General features: G+C 39.2%; 1 protein-coding gene across 4 annotated transcripts in view; it reads right to left on the bottom strand.

The window, feature by feature from the left end:
* The window catches only part of ZDHHC20 (zinc finger DHHC-type palmitoyltransferase 20), a 55,988-nt gene that overhangs the window by 32,835 nt on the left and 3,816 nt on the right, over nt 1–19,337 (bottom strand). For all 4 annotated transcript variants that reach the window (XM_063127067.1, XM_063127068.1, XM_063127064.1 and 1 more), the window contains exon 2: nt 6,361–6,387. In XM_063127067.1, coding sequence (XP_062983137.1) covers nt 6,361–6,387 — 27 coding nt within the window. The remainder of the gene's footprint in view (nt 1–6,360; nt 6,388–19,337) is intronic.

Raw genomic sequence — 19,337 nt, 5'->3', positions numbered from 1 at the left:
ACCAAATCATGGCTTATGAAGCTTAACAATAGTTTAGTATGATGTTCAAACTGATAAGCCAAGGTTTGCAAGTGGACGGGAAACCAGAATCGGAAGCCGTGGGTTGAAGTGGGCTTTTAGGCAATGGTTTGTGCTATTGGGTTGGTTTGTACAATCAAAATATGCTACAGTGGCTTACTTAAGACACCATGGCTTATTTAAATTGTGGTGCTACATGGGCTGTTGTAGTATTATTAGAAGGTTGTTTCCTCCTCCATCAAGCCACCTTGCCCAGGATGGATAACATGACAAATTGCGTCCGGACGGTCATTATGGAAATTGCATCCCACACACACCTGGCACGTGCTGCAATTTAAATAAGCCACCATGGCTTATTTAAATCATGTGAACCAGGTCAGTGATAGTTTGGCACTTTTTGCAGATTGACAAATCATAGGGCAATATCCAAAGGAGCCCATGCACCAGCAGAAACCACTGCTGGCACAGTGAGAAGTGTTAGAGCAATTCTGGAAATGAGCTGAAATGCTCATTTACAGACTAGAACAGATCTATGGAGCTCACAGAGGAGAGCTCTGCTTGCTGTTGTTCTGGAAATGAATGTTTTGCCTCGTTTACGGAGTTGCTCTAGGAAGTGCTAGCTTCCTGTAGCAATGGCATTGAGTGCTGCTGGTGTAACACAATCAGTAGATGTACAAGGATAGCGTTGGATACTGTCCATGGCTGTCGCTCCATCTCAAAAGACCACTGCACCTAGACTGCCAAGCAGAAAGGAAACACACACAGAAAAAGAGGTCTAAACAATAGTTTGTCCAGTGGTTTGGGAGCTGAAACTATGGTATGTGTTGCACTAAGCAATTGTTTGACAGCTTGGCGTGATGTCTAAATTCAGCCACTGAGTTAAGAGCTGCTTTCCTATGGAAATAATGAATCATAAGTAAAATATCTGCCATTTGAGGTTAAGCATTATAAATATGCCTTGGTAGATCATACACTATATTTATTATTATGGGCTTTGGAACTGGCAAGTCATCACAGACATTTGGATCCAGCTGCTGTTCGAGGATATGCTATCCTGTAACTTACTAGGATCACTCACTGAGTCTATCTGGGGGATTTGGTACTTCGAATGTACATCGTCTTAACCATCTGGGTTCTGCAACTGGCTGAGTTCTTGAATTATGAATATTTATAACTATCAACCAAATGTATACCCCATGGAAAAACACTTATCTCCTAAAAGCAACTATTAACCTTGCTTTTGGAAAATTCTAGGTCTTGTTCACAATTCCTGCATGTGTACAGAGAGCAAGAGAGAGAGGCAAACAAATCTATATTTTGAAATAAAATACAGATTGTGTATTATATATAGTTATTTTCTCTCCTAATACAGCTTTGCAGAAGAAGTATCTGCTAATAGTATACAATACATTGCTTATTTCCAAAAATAGTAAACATGACATATTTAAGAAATAATATATAGGTAAAATATACCCTTCCAGGTAGCACACAGGCTCTATTTAGTATAAATCAACATTTTAATAATTATATCAAGCAATTACCATGGACTTATTTAGAATAAATATTTATAGAGTGCAAATGGATTTTTTAAATATATAAGTCAATGATTTCTAAATCACCTTGATTTAAGTAAATTCACTGTGGATTCTAAAGGGTCTAACATGTATGCCAAAAAGAAAAAGGAAAAAAGAACAGGATTTACTTTATTCTCAGGCAGTCAATTGAGTGCTCATTAAATAAAGAAATAAAGTTTAAAAAATGAGCAATGTTCCTAAAATTAACCAAACACTCCTACAGTCTTAGGTTTGTGTTTGGATGTCATAAACAATATATTTTGCTACAACTGCAGTTCCTTGCAGTGCTAAACCAATGCCTCCCCATTCCTTTATGAGTCCCTTTTGCAATAGCTGAGGACTGCAGACTTAAACCCAGTTTTAAGTTAAATATTCCCAGTTCCTTCTTTTGTTCAAATACATTTCCATTCTTGTTGTCATATGTCCTCCACTGAGTTCTCTTCAATTTGTTTGCATACTTGTTAATGCAAAATAACGTTTCAGATCACATGAAAGTTTACACATTTCAATTTGAGGAACAGCACTGCCTCTCCTTCTTTATATACTATGCTTGTAGGAATGCTCTTTATATGAAACCATGTCTGCCATACACTTGAAACGATTTCTGGTTTGTTCTCTTAGCGCCAAACTACGTTATGTTTTATTATATACGTTATAGCTATTTCCCCCCCTCTTTCTTTTACCTTTATTAATTACGGGTGCATATGCATAGTTGTCTTACTATGGTTTTAATTTTTGTGAACCGCCCAGAGAGCTTCGGCTATTGGGCGGTATAGAAATGTAATAAATAAATAAATGCATAGAGTAGTCTTTAATGAGAATGAAGTATGTGGGGAGGGGAGATCTATATCTTCCCTCGCCAGTGGAATCAAAACTAAAATTGCCCCCTGCCCAACATCACTAGAATGCTTAGGAAAAGTTTCCCAAAGTTTCCTAGCTGTGCAGGTGGGGGTCCAATCACATGAGGGAGGGGAGGCTTATCCTTGCGGACTATATTCTTGGTGAGAACAGCACCAGCTGCCTGAAATTAATATAAGTTAAAAGGAGATGTAGCTATGCACTACCTATTAAGTGTAATGTGCAGTTTGGTCCAGAGTGAATTGCCCATTAATGTAATGGTTCGATTGTATTTCCATTGTAGGTTTTTACTTATAGAAGAGAAAGACTTCCATTTACTTCTACAGGATAGTCCCATAAGCTGACAGGCTCCTCTATAACTTGATTGACTTAGGAGAGGGACAAGACTTCACACAGAAATGAGAAACCCATTGCGCTGCAGGATCCCTGTCTTGCTATATTTCTAGGAAATCCACATGACCTACAGGTGAGGCGGTCATACTACATAGAAAGCTCAGAGTGACCAAGAGAGAAATGATACCACAAGATGACCAAGAGATTTTCAACTTGAAACTAGTTTTCTTTTATACTGGTCATTTAGCAAGCTATTTTTCTGGCGTAAAATAGCTGCTTGTTGACTGAAGTACCTCCCAGTACACGTATATTTGTAACAAGGAGAAATTTGTGATGTTTATGGCATACTAAGAATAGTAATCCAGAGAAGTAACATCTTACATCACTTTGTATTGTACTGAGATACAATAACAATAAAATTATTAAAACTGATGCTATCAACTCATTAACTGAGTAAGATTTGTATTAGTGTCTTTTAAGATGGAGCTAGTGCAGAATGCTGCAGCTCGGCTGTTGTCTGGAGCTGTCCCTTTCCAGCATGTAAGTCCTCTGCTGAGTGAACTACTCTGCTGAGTGAACTGCACTGGCTGCCTATTCACTACTGGGGCCAGGTGTAAGGTTCTTGTACTTGTGTACAAAGCCCTAAACAACTTGGGACCAGGATACCTGAGAGAGCGCCTTCTCCCCTACCAACCTGCCCGGTCACTGAAGTTATCCGGGGGTCTGCTCCTGGTGGTTCCACTTAGATCCATCCTCCAATTGGAGTCCACCAGGGGAAGAGCCTTCAGTGTGGTGGCTCCCCTCCTGTGGAACTCCTTGCCTTTGGTGGTCAGGCAGGCGCCAACTTTGTACTCCTTTCGGCGCTTCCTGAAAGTATCATTATTCCAGGAAGCCTTTCCTTAATGTCCAGCCATGAGTCACTGTATTTACTTCTTTTAAAATCTGTTTTAAGTGTTTTATTCTGTCCCCCCCCCCCAATTTTATCTTGTACACCGCTCTGAAATTTTCAGTGGGGAGCGGTATATAAATATTGTAAATAAATAAATAATAAATAAGCATTAAATGCTCTTTCTAGCAAGTATTCCTCACCTAACTTCAGCCCATAGCAGGCTAACAATCACAAAAGAAAGAGTGTGAACCACAAATCTATTATCCAGTGTTGATATTACACATGCACACATGCAGCCCTGTGCAACAGCATCGGCAGCTGAGATCTGGCAAGCTTAGGAAGCCCATGGTGCAGAAGGTATCTAATAGAACTGATGCTTCTGTAACAGCTCAGAGCAACTGTAAACATGGCCTGGAATGGGTCTGGTCTGGTGATCGTTGCCCAGGATCCCAGGTATGCCTGGGGTTTACCAGGTCTGAGCTGCCTATGTTGGCAAGGGAGGCTCACATATCAGTTCAGTATGTTTGTGAATTACACCCTATGAAGTTAAGAAGCAAGTTGTGTCTTTTCAAGAGTTCCCACATCATTTTAAAGTACTGCCAAGTTCAGCCAGTACTTTTTGGGCTTACTGTTTCTAATCCAACCTGGTTTACTAAATAGGCATATTTAAGCTATATTAAGAAGACAATAGAATACTAATGCCCAGGGTTGCTATCACCTCCTAAATCCAGGAGTTGCTGCTATGCTGTTAATCACTGAAGACTTTCTATTTCTAAGCATCTCTAGAAGTATCTTAGGAATGGTGAAAGAAAGCACCTTTTGTGACTAACTGTTGGTGGTGTTGGTGGGGAAGAATGTTGCATGGTGTTGAATATTTAATGCTACTCTTTCTGTCACATTCTCATACCAAAGGAGAAATTGTTGACCTACTTTCCCAAGCTGAAAAGGGATAAAGGTTTAAGAAGATATACAATTAAGCTTCAACACAATCCTAGAAACGTTAGGAGTTTCCACCTGTTCCAAAGGCACTATGCACACACTACTAGACTGTCCTGTGACTGCTTTTTTAAAAAAGTTATACAAAATCTTAAACTCTCAGAAGAAGATATTACAAAAATAGAAAGCAATGCTTAAAAACCAATTCTGAAATGGCACATTTAAAAGAAATTCTTTTTTTTTAAAGGTAAAGTCATTAACTTTGAGATTTTAAGAATCTAACCTAAGCACAGAGTCCACTCTCATATGGGGGTTCTAAATTTCAGGATTTATGAGAATAAGCTTGATTATTAAAGTGTCTAAATCCAGATTTACTTCACACAAAAATCTGATTTAACTTCAGCCAGGCAATTAATTAATCATTGTTTGAACTCAATTTCAAATGCATGATTTAACTGAATTTTGAATTGAGTGTGTCAGCAGCAAAACTACTGCTAATCCTAGTTTACTAGATTTTCCATGCAGCATCCTGCCATAGTTGCTTCTTCCTTGGAGAGAAATTCTGAGACAGTACTACAGAGACTTGGTACATGCATAACATAATTCTCTACATGTTAGATTATTTTAGAATCAGGAACCCTACTTTACAGGTGTAGCAAAAAATAAGGGACTGTTTTACCACAAGCATTTACTACAAATCCATATACAGTGTTACAGAAGAGAACTATGGAACAGAAAGAGGAAGAAATAAAATGGATAAAACTAGAGTGGTTCACAATATTAGAATACTGAACAGGAAGAATAGTGACAGACTTCACAAGGAGGAGGAAGAAAACAAAATTGTTGACTGGATAGTAAGTTAAATTAACAAACTAGATCAGAATATACATTTTGTAAGCAGTGATATATTTCATGCAGATGGACAACACTTTGAGAATGAATATAACTAGCATATCAGGGTAATGCTGAATACTTAGAAAATATGCACACCATAGGCTTCAACAAGTTAAATAATCATTTCTTCTCATAGGAAGCCTTCAACAAACCCACTCACCCACAGACTAAGGGTGAAAAAATCTTTCATCTTGGCAGCAAAAATGCTCCGGGAAGGATGATGCACTACAGCAGCTAAGTTAGGCTGTCAGGAAATCCAGGGGCAGATTTTTGGAGAACAGTCGGTTCTTTAGTTCTTAACAGCATCAATGGGTTCATCCCTTTCCTCTCCCTTCCTGCAAATACTGGGGGCGGGGTTGATGGGTTGGGCTGGTATTGGTTGAAGTATTGTGTTTTAGCTTCTCTCCATCTCTATGTTTAATGCTGCTTCCTCCACACAGTCTCTTTTGCTTCTGTCTTCCAACACTATCCTTCTTCTGGAGCTCAGCAGCAACTGGTGCTTAAGAACTCTAGGAGCCTGAGCTTTTACCCGATGACATATTCCTTTCCAGTCTACAAATTCTACCCCTACATTCCAATTGCATTTTTTTTTTCAAGGACAGGAAGGTTTGCTTTGTTAATTGATTGACTAATTTCAAGTCTTCCTTTTACTCCCCTCAGTTGTTTAGAACCTGATTCCTTCTCTTTTCTACTTCTGCAACTTTTCTCCATTTCCCAGCTCCAATTTCAACTGGCTTCTCTCTGATACTATCCCTTTCTACATCAGAAAGAAAAAAAACCCACAAGGCGGATTAAGATAAGAAACCAAGAAAACAAAATTTAAAACATTACTTTTTATTGAGAAAGAAATATTCCTACCTTTTTCTCCAGTTGAGGTAATTGTAACTAGAAAAAAACAGAAAACAAAAGTTAATACAGCAGTAGTCTTTTAGAAACGAACAACATTAATAAAATATGAACGAAGATGATCTAAACAAATTAGGATAACTCTAGAAAAAATGCATTTGTTATTTTCCGAAATCCAAGAACTTAGAGAAAATCAATACATATGTTCAATAAATGTGCACAAACCCCTTCACAAAAATTGCTTAATCTATTTAGCGAGGAAATTGCTTAATGATGAAAGCTATGCCCATTTTCATTCTGGGCAGGGGTGGAAGAAGTGGCTTTGTGTATGTGTGCTCCTGACAAACAACAGGAAATGCAGAATACAGACTTCCCTCAATTTTATTTCTCTGTTCCTTTAAGAAAATGAAGCTTGGGAAAGACAACCAAAGCAGAAAGAGCTGTAATAAAGGAGCCATATGCACCAGTGGATAGAGGACTGAAGAGCTAGGCCAGATCTATACCAAGCAGGATATAGCACTATGAAAGCGGTATATGGTATCTGTCATGGGCCCCTACAGCTGTCAGCGCACTTCAATACCGCTATAAAGCAGCAGTGTGGCTTCTGCCTCTTATATACTGCTTTCATACTGCTATATCCTGCTTGGTGTAGATCTGGCCCTAGATTGAAAACCATGTAAGACCCAGATATACTTTGTGTCCTTAAACAAGCTCTCAGGCTCAGTGTCCCAGTTTTAGTATTTTGTGGTTTAATAAGCAGAGTTGTGAATGAGTCTTACGAGTGTGCGTGCAGACCCAGCCTCCTCTCACCTCAGTATGCCACAACTAACCATAATTCCCCATTTCGTCCAGTCTGGGAAACTATGGTCACCAGGTTCAGAACAAGCCAAGACTGTGGTTTAATCTCCTAGTTTGTTCTGAACCCAGTAACCATGGTTTCTGGGCTCAGATGAAACTAACTGGCTAAAGGTAAACTAGTTTCCTCCCTAGTGACAAATTTTAGCTAGTAATCATTCCTTCTATGACATGCTCTCTAAGTTTGAACAGTTGTACCTTGCTGTGATCCCATGGACAATTTTAAAGTAATGATAATTTGTCATTCCATGTGCATGCAAGCTGAGAAGAAGCAAACAGCAACTGTGAAATAGAGCATACAGTTTATTTACACTTCCCTAGAGTACGGAAGTGAAATGAACCAACAATAATCAGCGTTCCTGAAAGAGGCAGTGAACCGAGTTCAATGCTCAAACTTTATTATGGCAATTTTTTCATTTGCCCTTGCTGAAAAGTGACATTCAAAATACAATCGTTTGTCACCAACATTGCTGAACAGAACCATCTATAGATATGACTATATAAAGAGTATCATTTAAAAAATGGACTGGCATGTTAACTTTTAGCAGTGAAATTACCATCAGCAGGACATGGGATGGTCAGAAAAATCCTAATACAGTATCACACTGGTGGCTTGTCACCACAACGCTATACATGCCTACTCAGAAGTAAGTCTCACTGAGTTCTATGGGGCTCACTCCCATGTAAATTATTATTATTATTATTATTATTATTATTATTATTATTATTTACATTTCTATACTGCCCAATAGCTGGAGCTCTCTGGGCGGTTCACAAAAATTAAAAACATTCAAAGTATAAATCAACACTATAAAACCAAAATATATAATACAATATAAAAGCTCAACTAGATAAAAAAGCAGAAATGCAAAATTACAAATTTAAAACACCAAGTTAAAATTTATTTATAGACTGTTAAAATGCTGGGAGAATAAAAAGGTCTTCACTTGGCATCTAAAAGCATATAACGTAGGTGCCAAGCGAACCTCCTTTGGGAGCTCATTCCACAGCCGGGGTGCCACAGCAGAGAAGGCCCTCCTCCTGGTAGCCACCGGCCTCACTTCCTTTGGCAGGGGCTCGTGGAGAAGGACCCCTGAGCATGACCTTAGGGTCCGGGCAGGTACATACGGGAGGAGGCATTCCTTCAGATAGCCTGGCCCCAAGCTGTTTAGGGCTTCAAATGTTAATACCAGCACTTTGAATGGATATATCAGTGCTGCTTTTAAATAAAATTTCCACCAGCTAAACTGATAAAAGATACTGTCTCAGCATAGTCTCACTGTATACACTGCACCTGCACAATAGAATTCTAAAACTATATAGAAAGGGTCACCCCAGTCCTAAAGGTTATTTGTCCCTAAATATGTTAACACTAATTATGCACACCTAGGAAACCCAAAACAAGATAGAAGTTGATACAGTGCTAGCTGTTTGCATATTTATTTTAAAAGCTTCCAAGGTAGCTATTTCTTTTCTTCTATTTCTAGTGATGTTCACTATATAGTCCTCATGGGGAATCCTTTTTCAAATTATCAACAATATTTTTTTAAAATGCTATGTACTTCTCAGCTAGGAAAATATAAGAGATAAGATTAGGGTATTTTTGTTTATCACTGTACAACTCTGACTAACCATTGTTGATTTGGCCAATATTGGTTCCAAAAGAAGTGTGCAAAAGCTTGATGACTTCTTCCTCTGGATAGGAGGAGTTTCCACAATAAGAAGGCGGGCAGATGCTTTGCTTCAACTCTACTAGATTACTCCATGCAGGATCAGAAAGGAATTTTTCACTTTCCCATGTTTTATGTGGCTTGACTCACTTCCAGTGGCCCACAAATACTGGCTTGGCTCAATAGCCAGCCACTATTTGTAATCATCATCAACCTTTCCCCTCTCCCAAGCCTTCGACATATGCCAAAGGATGCACAATTTTGTGCCTTGTTTTTAAAGTAAAATATATCCTTCTTTGGCTGGTGCTGCATCACTGAATTTCAGCAGCAAAATTGGCGATGGCAGCAGTTCTGGGGCAGGATACAGCCTCTGGTGGAGGCAAAATTGGCCTCCAGAGGTTTCTCACCCCTGACTTAGAAGGTGGTATATGTCTGTATATTTCATATTACGCTGAACTTCAGAGCAAAAAGGAAGCACTTCTTCCTTCTTTCAAACTGACATCAAAAAAGTGCCCCTCCCTCCCTTCGCTTTGTACGTCAGTCTCCTGTTGTGCTGAACTTTGATGTAGGCATAAGAGACCTCTCTACAGTTCTCTGCCATTTTAGGCAGTGGAAGGGGATCTGTGAGTGAATTTGTGGAGACCTGCTCACTTGATTTAATCAACAGTTAAAATATTTCTCTATTCTGCAGTCCCAGTAATGTGCTGCATCTTTTCATTCCTGCTCCTTGATTGCAGTTTACTGGTTCTGGTCTTGTGTTGGGCCATGTATCTGACATGGTTGAACTTCACTTCTAGTCCCTTTGCCAGCACTGATTATGGCATGACTTGCTGGACAAGAGGTTCTTCAACCAACAGCTAAGTGAACAAGGTAGTTTTAATATAGAATTCAGTTACTGTTGTTGGCATGGTCTTGGATTAATGTAGCATGGTAGGATTATACCCATGCAGTAGCAGATTCAACATGCTAAAAATAACTTTAATCTCATGAGGAAGAGCGGACAGGAAAAATTACCATTGAGGAATCAATTTAATACACTTGAGCAAACTCAAAATCTAATTGGGATATTATACTCCACTGGTGTGGTGTGCTCCAAGTACATGGTTGTATATAAAAGGAGCCTAAACACCAAGCCTAGCCACCTATATAAGTACCATCTATTAGCACTTATTCTGAGATCAGAGAAGAACAAGAAACAGTTACGATAGTTTCAGCTTAATGGACAATGCTAAATGCAATACAGAGTAATATTTACTTATTGGCTCCATCTAATATGGAAGCATATCCATTATAACAAAGAGTTTATAAATTAACTGTTGCATCAGTAAAAGTTTATTTCAGTAAAACATAACCTTAAATTGACTAAGAACATTATCCTATCATCATCTAGGTTGAATGTATTAAATTGGTCTTCTGATTCTTAGGAATAATTTATACCTTACAATGTGAAGGAAGAGAAAAGATGCAAAAAAGCCACAAGTTAGCTAAAACATTTGAAAAAAATAATGAGTTTCTCCTCAAAATAAAAACAATCACAACTGAAATAGAATGTCTCTAACATTGTTATCATAGTTATAGTTAATTACAAGGATTTCTCCTTTCATATAAAAAGATTAAACAATGTTTCAATTCATGTTACTTGTAGAAGAAAGGATTCTAAGTTTTGATCAAAGATTCTCAAGAAAAAATAGAACAAGTTGGATTTACAGATGCGCAATGAGCAAGATAAAAGGAGTATTTCAAAGATCATGTTCATAAATAAACAAAGGGAGGTGGGTGAAGATATAAATCAAGATAATTTTTACCTCCAAATTAAACAACAGATCATGGAAATAAATAAATAGAAGTAGGAGGGCACATTGTTTCCACAATTACAGCAAGGGGTGTTTAAGAAAATCTTCAGGAAACACACTGGTGGGTGAGTGGGGCCAGGGAATCTGATGGACCCCACCAGTGATCCCAACACAGCCAAAATCGCTGCACTGCCTCCTCACTGCCCAACTAAATGGCACTGTGAACCCCACTCCCACAGAAGACATGGGGCAACCAGAAGAGTCTTGCTGTGGGGATGCCACATCTGAGCTCCCAAAGAATGCCTTCGACCCCAATCCCAATCCCTGCCATGTTTCCTGACTCTCCTCCCTTTCCCACGATGCTTCAGAGCTCTGGCAGCAACAGACCAAGTGGGACCCTAAGAGTCGTCATCTAAGCACCCCCTCCCAGCAATCCTATGAATATCACTGTCCCTATGTTACTAACAGCAGCACAGGAACAGCGCTCTTTCCCCAGCCACCCAGCCAATGGCTAATCAGTTGGGCAGTGGAGAAAAGTGGGTGGGCCTCCCACTTGCAGCACAAGACCTGAATCCACAACCTTTAGGGATGTCATTCATTTGAACTGTTTCAACAAGCATCTATATGTTGTTATTTTGGGGACAGAAAGATTCTACTCATCATTTTGATGATGACAGTAGAGCATAAATTCAAGAATTAAGTTTCATTTGACTCTAGAAATGTTAACATGTCCAGCAAAAGCATGGTTAAAAAAAATACCACAAGGTAAGAATTTGTTGCGCAGAAATATATTAATAAGCACAAATGTTTGATTAATATTATTATGCTCTGTCCTAACACTCTTGCTATAATTCTATAGCTGTCATCTATAGTGTCATGGGTCACCTTCCCTCTAGCATTTAGATGTGCTGGCAAACTGAGACAGGACACTCACATCAGTGAGACTTCTTTTATTTGAGGAAATCTCATGGTGAAAAGCTTAATGTTTACACACTTCAGAAATACTTAAAGCTGATAGATGGTGAGAAAGCTTTAGACTCCAAGATAATGTACAGTCAAAATGCTACTCACTACAATAACAACTTGGTGTCCTAGTTGTCATATCAACAGTTCCAAAAATGAGTTCCAAACTACAGATGTAAAATTTCTGGAAATTTTGAAGCTACGGAAAAAAAATGTTTTTTTCAATTTTTTTCCGGAAAAAAACGGAAATTTCCGGAAAAATTGAAATAATGCAATATTAGCACTTTTTTTACAGATTGAAAGTCACGTTGTTACTTTAGGAACATAAAATGTAATTATGTCCAAGTTGGTTTGGCATAAAATTATTACATTTGGTATATTAAAAGTAGTGTATTCAAACAATTATTACAAATTTAATTACTTTAACTTTTTTTTGGTAACAAATGGAGCTACAAGCTCCTGAACTGTTAGCAACACCTGAACTGTAAGAAACCTCTTTGGTTCTGCCAGTTTATTAGAAGCAGGCAAAAAACAATTTTAAAAAACAACAACTGAAGAAACCACCAACATTAGTAACAAAGAAAAGTATTTATGTCTCTGCTAGTCCTTCAGTGTCAAGACATAAAGCCCCCATTCCCATAGAAAGAACTGAGAAAAATGGGGGGGGGGACACCAAGATTCAATGAATATGCATGAAATTTAATCAGACTCATTTTCTGACCTATACCTATCAGTATTAGTTTCAGTCTCTGCTTCCATGGAAGTGCCCCCTAGAGGCAGAAATGCATCTTCCTCTTGCATTTGAGAGTTGTAGTCTCAGTTTGCAACCTAGGACTTGCTTGTCCTTGGTGCACAGATATTGTAATAATCTGATTCTGTATAGTTTTTAGAAATCATTTGAAGAAGTAAATATCTGAACACCTTGTCTTAAACATTTTATTCATCATGCTAAAATAAAACATCCTGTAATCTGTTTTTTCTTCATTTTTTCAAAAAAGGCTTCGGAAAAAACAGGAAAAAAATGGGCTTTTTCCAAATTTTTCCAGTTTTTTTCCGGGCCTTCACATCTCTATTCCAATCCCAACCAAGGGAGGGGAAAGATTCCTGATATGATCATTCAGGCAATCACAATGGGGAATTCTTGAAAGGCTTATCAAACCATGCCTAAAATGCAGCTACACGTTGGTAACTCAGGGAACATGGCCAAAGCCAAAACAAGATCACGGGGTGGGTAAAAATCTCAGGCACAAGAACTCCTGTGCACGTACTTTAGCACCGGGAACTCCCTGCCACCTGAGTCTGACAGAGGAAAAGTCCAATGGTCAATCCCAGCCAGTCTGTGCTGACAACCAACACGCAATCCACAGCAAATGTGAGTTCAAGTCTATGAAAAGCCTCACAGTACTTTTCATGGCACAGTCCTTAGAAATCCAAAGTCCAAATAGGAGAAAGTCCATGTACAGAGTGCTTTCAAAGTCCCAAATGATGATGGAGCCAAACAGGGAGGGATTTTGGGCTAGACAAAAGATGATCCAAGCAATAAAGAGAGGCATGGGCCTGTTCAAAACCACTTGACAGACAGGGGCTCTGGATCATAAATCATGCCCGTGTCCAAACAGGGCGGCACCGCTCAGCCCACCAAGATGACACTACAATCTGAGTGACTCCTTCAGCAAGGGGCCCCCACCTTTCAAAAAACTCTTACCAGTTTCCCACAGAAGTCTTACAGCCCCAAGGTCAATGGAGGGTGTGTGCTTTCCCTGAAAATCCTGATAGAGATAAGCTTGCACAGACATTCCAAACTAGTTCTAATAAATCTAACTACAAGTTGCTAAAACCTACACCTGACATATAGATTAGAAGTAGAATTCAGATTCAAGTAAGAATTCTAATTGTCCTGATTTGTTCTTTAAATATAGGAAAAACCAGCCACCATTTATTTATTGCATTTTTATACCGCCCAACAGCCGAAGCTCCCTGGGCGGTTCACAAAAACTAAAACCATTCAAAGTATATAACACAGTATAAAAACATGATATAAAATACATATTAAAAATTGATTAAAAACATACCATACATAATTAAAACATCTTTAAAACATTCTGAAAACATTCTAAAATTTCACTGGATAGGCCTGCCGGAATAGATCAGTCTTTATGCATCTTTGCATTAAATGGTAGATCCAACAGAAATGATTAAGCTAATCACACTTTGTGATTAGCTTAATGTGATTTAATGTGATTAAATATTATAAACACTTAAATGTTATAAATACGAGTTATAATATTTAAGACACAAAATTCTCTAAATGACAGATAGGAGAAGAAAAAGGGGAAAGAATCTAAGCCTATATTTCACAAATACTGTGTTGTTTTCTTAGCAATCATCCTGGATATTGATGCATATAGCGCATTTCTAATTTATGGCTGGCTGTGGTATGCTGGGATTTGTAGTCCAACACATCTGGAGAGTACCATGTTGGCTGCTCTTGACCATTTCATTTGATTTTGACCAGTGACAACTGTACTCTCATGCAGCTGTCATTAAATTGCAGTGAGACTTGCTCTCCAGTAGTTTGTACCCAACATCTTTTGATCACTTACAATCCAACATGGATTAAAGCCAAAGCCACTGTTCTGAAAGTCTTGGCATCGTTTTACCCACCTTGAATCATATGGATTCCACACACAAACATTTGATACTGAATAATTTCTGACAGGCTTAAGTGTTTATTTTGGGAATCCAAGAGACTTGGAAGTCTTCGTTTTTCTAGGAATAATCCCAAACAACCTGGAGGTGACCTGTGGCCTAGAAGGAAGCGTGCTGGTGCATTATACCTGCATTTCAGGCTTCTTCCCTTCAATTATAGCAATTTTTTTCACATTTTGACACATGCAAATGTCTTCCTCTGCAAAATACCAGTAGACTAGAGAGCTGTGTTTCTTTTGCTACCTCCCACTTTTATCTTGCCTTGCAATTCCTACTTAAATCCAGCTAGTTCATGTCATGAACTGAATACTGAACAATCAGCTTCAGCTGGGTTATAAACTACTTTGGAGTAAACATAGCACTGTGCTGAGACAAAATGAATCACACAACTTCTATCATTTTTATTTCACTTGCCATTTGTGCAGCAGAAGTATTGAACACTTCTGGAATATCTGAAGAAATAAGCTCTACATTTCAAAACAAATCCTCCAACTTCCAAACATAATCTATTAAAGTTCACCAGGTTTGCTTTGATGACTAGGTTATTTTTTTAAAACCCAACTTAATAAAATCTGCTCAGTAAGGAAGACAGAGCAGGGAAATGCCAGTCTAGGGACTGGGAAATGAATCACATACTAATGGGGATACTAAGCTGAGTATCCTGTCTAATATAATCCCCAGATGTTTCCTATTCTGCTAGACATTGTACTGACAATAACACACATTTTCAAATTCGTGGAGAATATGCTGCTGCTTCTAGCTACCCTGCCTCTACTTTTCTAACCTTTTAACAGTCTTCTCCCCATAGAGCCATTAGCCTCCACATGTTTGATAGACAAACAATAGAATTTCAACAAGCATAAATAACTAAACAATGCTCAACCTTTGTACCAATGTATCTGCCTGCCACAGGGGTGTAGCACTATTATAATGTTGTGTTAAGATGCCATTATCTCAAACTGAGGGTACTAGCAACCCAACCCTACTATCTTACTCTGTTCACCAGGGCAAGAGATCTTTTTTCTGAAGAGGAAACTGAACAGACACATTGAGCCAGTTATCTGCCACTCTGAAGGATAATCAAGGCAGCTGTCTAGAGGGACGTGACACAGATGTATTATACCTGCTGCGCCCAAGCTGAACTCTGCTGCTTCAGTATTCTATCAGTATAATATCATTCTACCAATTATATTTCACCTGGCACAATAAACTCTTTTGACTAAGCAACATGCCTCCCCAGTAAAGATCAATCTGTTATTGACTGTGGACTCACTTAGTTTCCCATCCATGCACCTTCCTTCTGCTTCAGTCTTAACATACCCTGCTGCTACTCCCTGCACTTGGTTTTCTGCCTTCACATGCTCCTTTGAGCACTCCTCTGCCTGCCATCATCAAAACTGCCATATTCACTTGCCAGCCCTGATAATACTACCATCACACAATGTACAAGCTAAAAATCAAAAAGTAAAATACCAGCCCTCAAAAGCAGGTGTAGAATCATAGAATAGTAGTTGGAAGGGGCCTATAAGGCTATCAAGTACAACCCCCTGCTCAGTGCATATCTCTATGACTGGGTTCAGACATCATGACAACCCATGATGGGTTAAATAAACCACGATGGCTTATTTAACCCATCATGGGTTATTGTGTCATGTCAGGAGTTTCTTAATCCACAATGGCTTAATTGGCCAAAATAACTCACTCTGATTATCTATGCAGAGTGGGTTATTTAACACATCATGGGTTATTGTGTTGTGTGGTGGTCACCATGGGTTATTTTGATCTCCTATGAGTTGCTTGGCAAGAGCAGTCAAAACCGCTGCCACCACTGTCCTCCAACTGGCAGATCTGTTTCTATGATGAGCCTAGCAAGTGATCATGCTCACAGACTGCCCCCACCCTAACCCTTTCCCTGGCGGTGAGCTCTGCAATCTCCCCAAGTGTTAAACACCATCTTGGTCAGGTGGTGGTAGCTGCGCAGAGTTGTCTTTTTGCCATGTATGCCTACCTGCCAGGGGATGCTGTGTATGAAGTTTTATCCCACTCCTGCAAACTTCCATAAAGTTATAGCGGCCAACCCCTTTTTGGCAAAAAGTTGCTTTCGCTCATGTGGCTTTGTCAACACATAGGGTTTTCAATGGGCCTCATGTGCATCCCTGCTAGGGGAGGCTGTCTATGAAGTTTGGTTCGTACACAGGGTATATTTGTGCCACCCACTTTTTGGTGCATACTGGTTTTTTTGCTCCTTTGATGGTGCATCAGGTACCTCCCAACTAGGAGAGGTTGCATATGAAGTTTGGTCTCAATCCTGCATACTTCCAGCACCTCAGAGCCACTGGTGCCTTGTCAGGGTGATGCCGTGGAAGTACTGAATTAACCTCTCATCTCTCAGTGGGATATTGTGGAAGGTTAAAACAGGCTGTTGTGATGTCGTGACTCGATGAAACAGCACCACTGCTGGGGGGGAGGACAGCAGCAGGACAGGGGATTACTCAGATTATGCACAGTAATTTAATAAGCTACTCACAGTAGTTTAATAAACTATGCATGGTAGCTTATTTGTTTGATTAACCCATCATGGCTGAAAGTGATGTTTGAATGCAGCCTATATATTTAGACAACTCATTTCCTGCCAAGAAAATCCAGCATTCAACATTCTAAGCCATTACAAAGTTTCAGGGAAAAGGGAATAAAACCTGTCACCATTCTTGATTTGTCCCTTACTGCAAAGTACTCATATTAATCAACCTTTGCCTAGATTTTTAACGCATCACAACAAAATTGAAATGTCCAGTACTTTATTATAAATAGCAGGGGGTGGACTCATGGTGTACATCACATGCAATGATTTTGACTGGTAGGAGATCAGGAGACTGTGTAGAAGAAAAGCAAAACAAGGAAAAAGTTTCCCTGCTATTAAAGGTCAGATTTTCCTTCTCAATAACATCTTCTATATTAAGTTGACATGCAGAAGTTGAAAAATATATGAAAATAATGGGGCACTTGTACTGGGCTAAATATCCCAACTAGAATGGTAGTGGGAAGAAAAAGAGTATAATATAAAGTCTCAATTTTGTTGTAGAAAAGCAAGATCTGCATGGACATTAAAGCAGCCTAGGAGTTTTAGCCCAGCTTTTCCCAACTAAGTACTCTCCAGAATGTTTGGCTCCCAACTTCCTTGATAATTAGCCATGGTAGCTCATGCTAGTGGTCTAGCCATACAGACTTCCTTAGAGACTGGCTTGCAGCCACATGTATGGACTATATCATTGAGTAACAGCATGCCTGTGTACCCAATTCTGACTGATAAAGTGCAAATGGTGGTGGTGGTGGTGTGATCTCAATTTCCTTCGATGTGGTTGAAGCACACAATATACTACAGAGTCAGATCAGAATCTTTCAGTTCTGCCAGCTTTAATTCTATCCACAGATTTCTGGGTGCAACAGTTGGCCCACTACTGTTCTTGAACAATCTGCTTGATGCAAATTAACCTGCTGAGTATATTTTTATGATGAGAATTCATCTTTAAAATAAGTGGCTGGAGCAGATAACTTTCATTCTCCTTCCAATCCTAGAGTTCAAATCTTAGCATTCCAGGATGGCAATTCACATTTGTTAAGGCCAACAATAATGTTTCAGAATGCAGGGAATAAAAGCTGCTTACATAGCTTAAGAAAGAGAAAGAGTTAAAGATTAAAAAGCAATAATAAAGTACAGCAAAAAAATTCTAGCTAACAGTCCTGGTGTATACAGATTTGACTTTTTAAAAATATAACTACAATTATGTTATCTCCACACATACAGTGTTTGTGCCATATTTCTCTCTACCTTCATATTTCTCAGAACCCAGCATTTTTATGAGGCCTTACCCATAGTCCCCAAGCCCTTATCCCCAACTGAAACAAAGTTGAAGTATATGAAGTAGCCAAGTCAAGGAAGAGCCTGTTGTCTGAGAAGGCTATAATCTTCTTTGTCTAGCTGACAGGGAGAGTTAATGGTCACATTAATCCCCTGCTATGGGTACTCTTGCCTGTTGTCTTCCTCAATACAAACTGAGAACTATAAAGCCCCTTGGCCAGTTGTTTTCTAACAAGCAGCTTTCTTGTTAGGTTCCCATGGACACTTACCCAACATTCCTAAGCACTAGGGAAGCACTTGATTTTTTAATTTTTTTTAGCTGAAGAAATTTACATGGTACAATTTTGATTCCACAAATGTATGTAATTTCTGCTTTTCATGTCTCTCCAAAGAGAAAAAAAATAGCGTAACACATACAAAAAAACCATGGCCTAGCTCAGACCTAATAATCTAGCCCAAAAAACTATGATTTAAGAAACCAAGCAATATTTTATAGGGAGACTTCAATTCACAATTTCCACAATTCAGATTTCATGAAAAACTATGATTTAAGAAACCAGGAAATCTCTCGCATGCCCATTTTCTGAAAAAAAGTAAAGATTTGTGTGGCTTGTTCCTGGTCTGAGACCGTTACGCCTGAACCAAGTCCATAGATCAGTCTGCTGACAGAGGGCAGGTTTGCATGTCCCTTTAAGCCATGGTGGTTTAATAAGCTATGCACAGTAGCTTATTTTGAAAATAGCCCACTGGGTCCCATTACACAGATGGGAAAATAATCTACTGTGCATAGCATATTTCTCCCCCACCCCTCGCACCTTCTCCTCTGTAGTGTTGCTGCCCGAGTGAGTAGGCATCCCAGCTTCTTTTGCAGTAGAAACCATATCCCAACATCCTTCGCGCTACTGCAATGTCACCTGCCTGTCTCTGATTGGCCCACTATGCGCTAGGGGTGTCTTCTTCTATATCCTCTGTCTGCTGATTCCCTGTCGTTCTTTACGCAGCATCGATCTTTAGCCTCTTCCCTGCACCCCCACCAATCTCACCCCACCCCACCCCGCTTCTCAAAGCTTTCTTTCCTGCTCCACCCACCTCTCCATCCACCTAAACCCTTGAAAATTTGCAGGAATGGGAGGAAATTTC

This window comes from Elgaria multicarinata, chromosome 5 (assembly GCF_023053635.1).
Source record: "Elgaria multicarinata webbii isolate HBS135686 ecotype San Diego chromosome 5, rElgMul1.1.pri, whole genome shotgun sequence".
In the NCBI taxonomy this organism is placed as follows: domain Eukaryota; kingdom Metazoa; phylum Chordata; class Lepidosauria; order Squamata; family Anguidae; genus Elgaria; species Elgaria multicarinata.
This window is presented reverse-complemented; position numbering and strand designations above follow the sequence as displayed.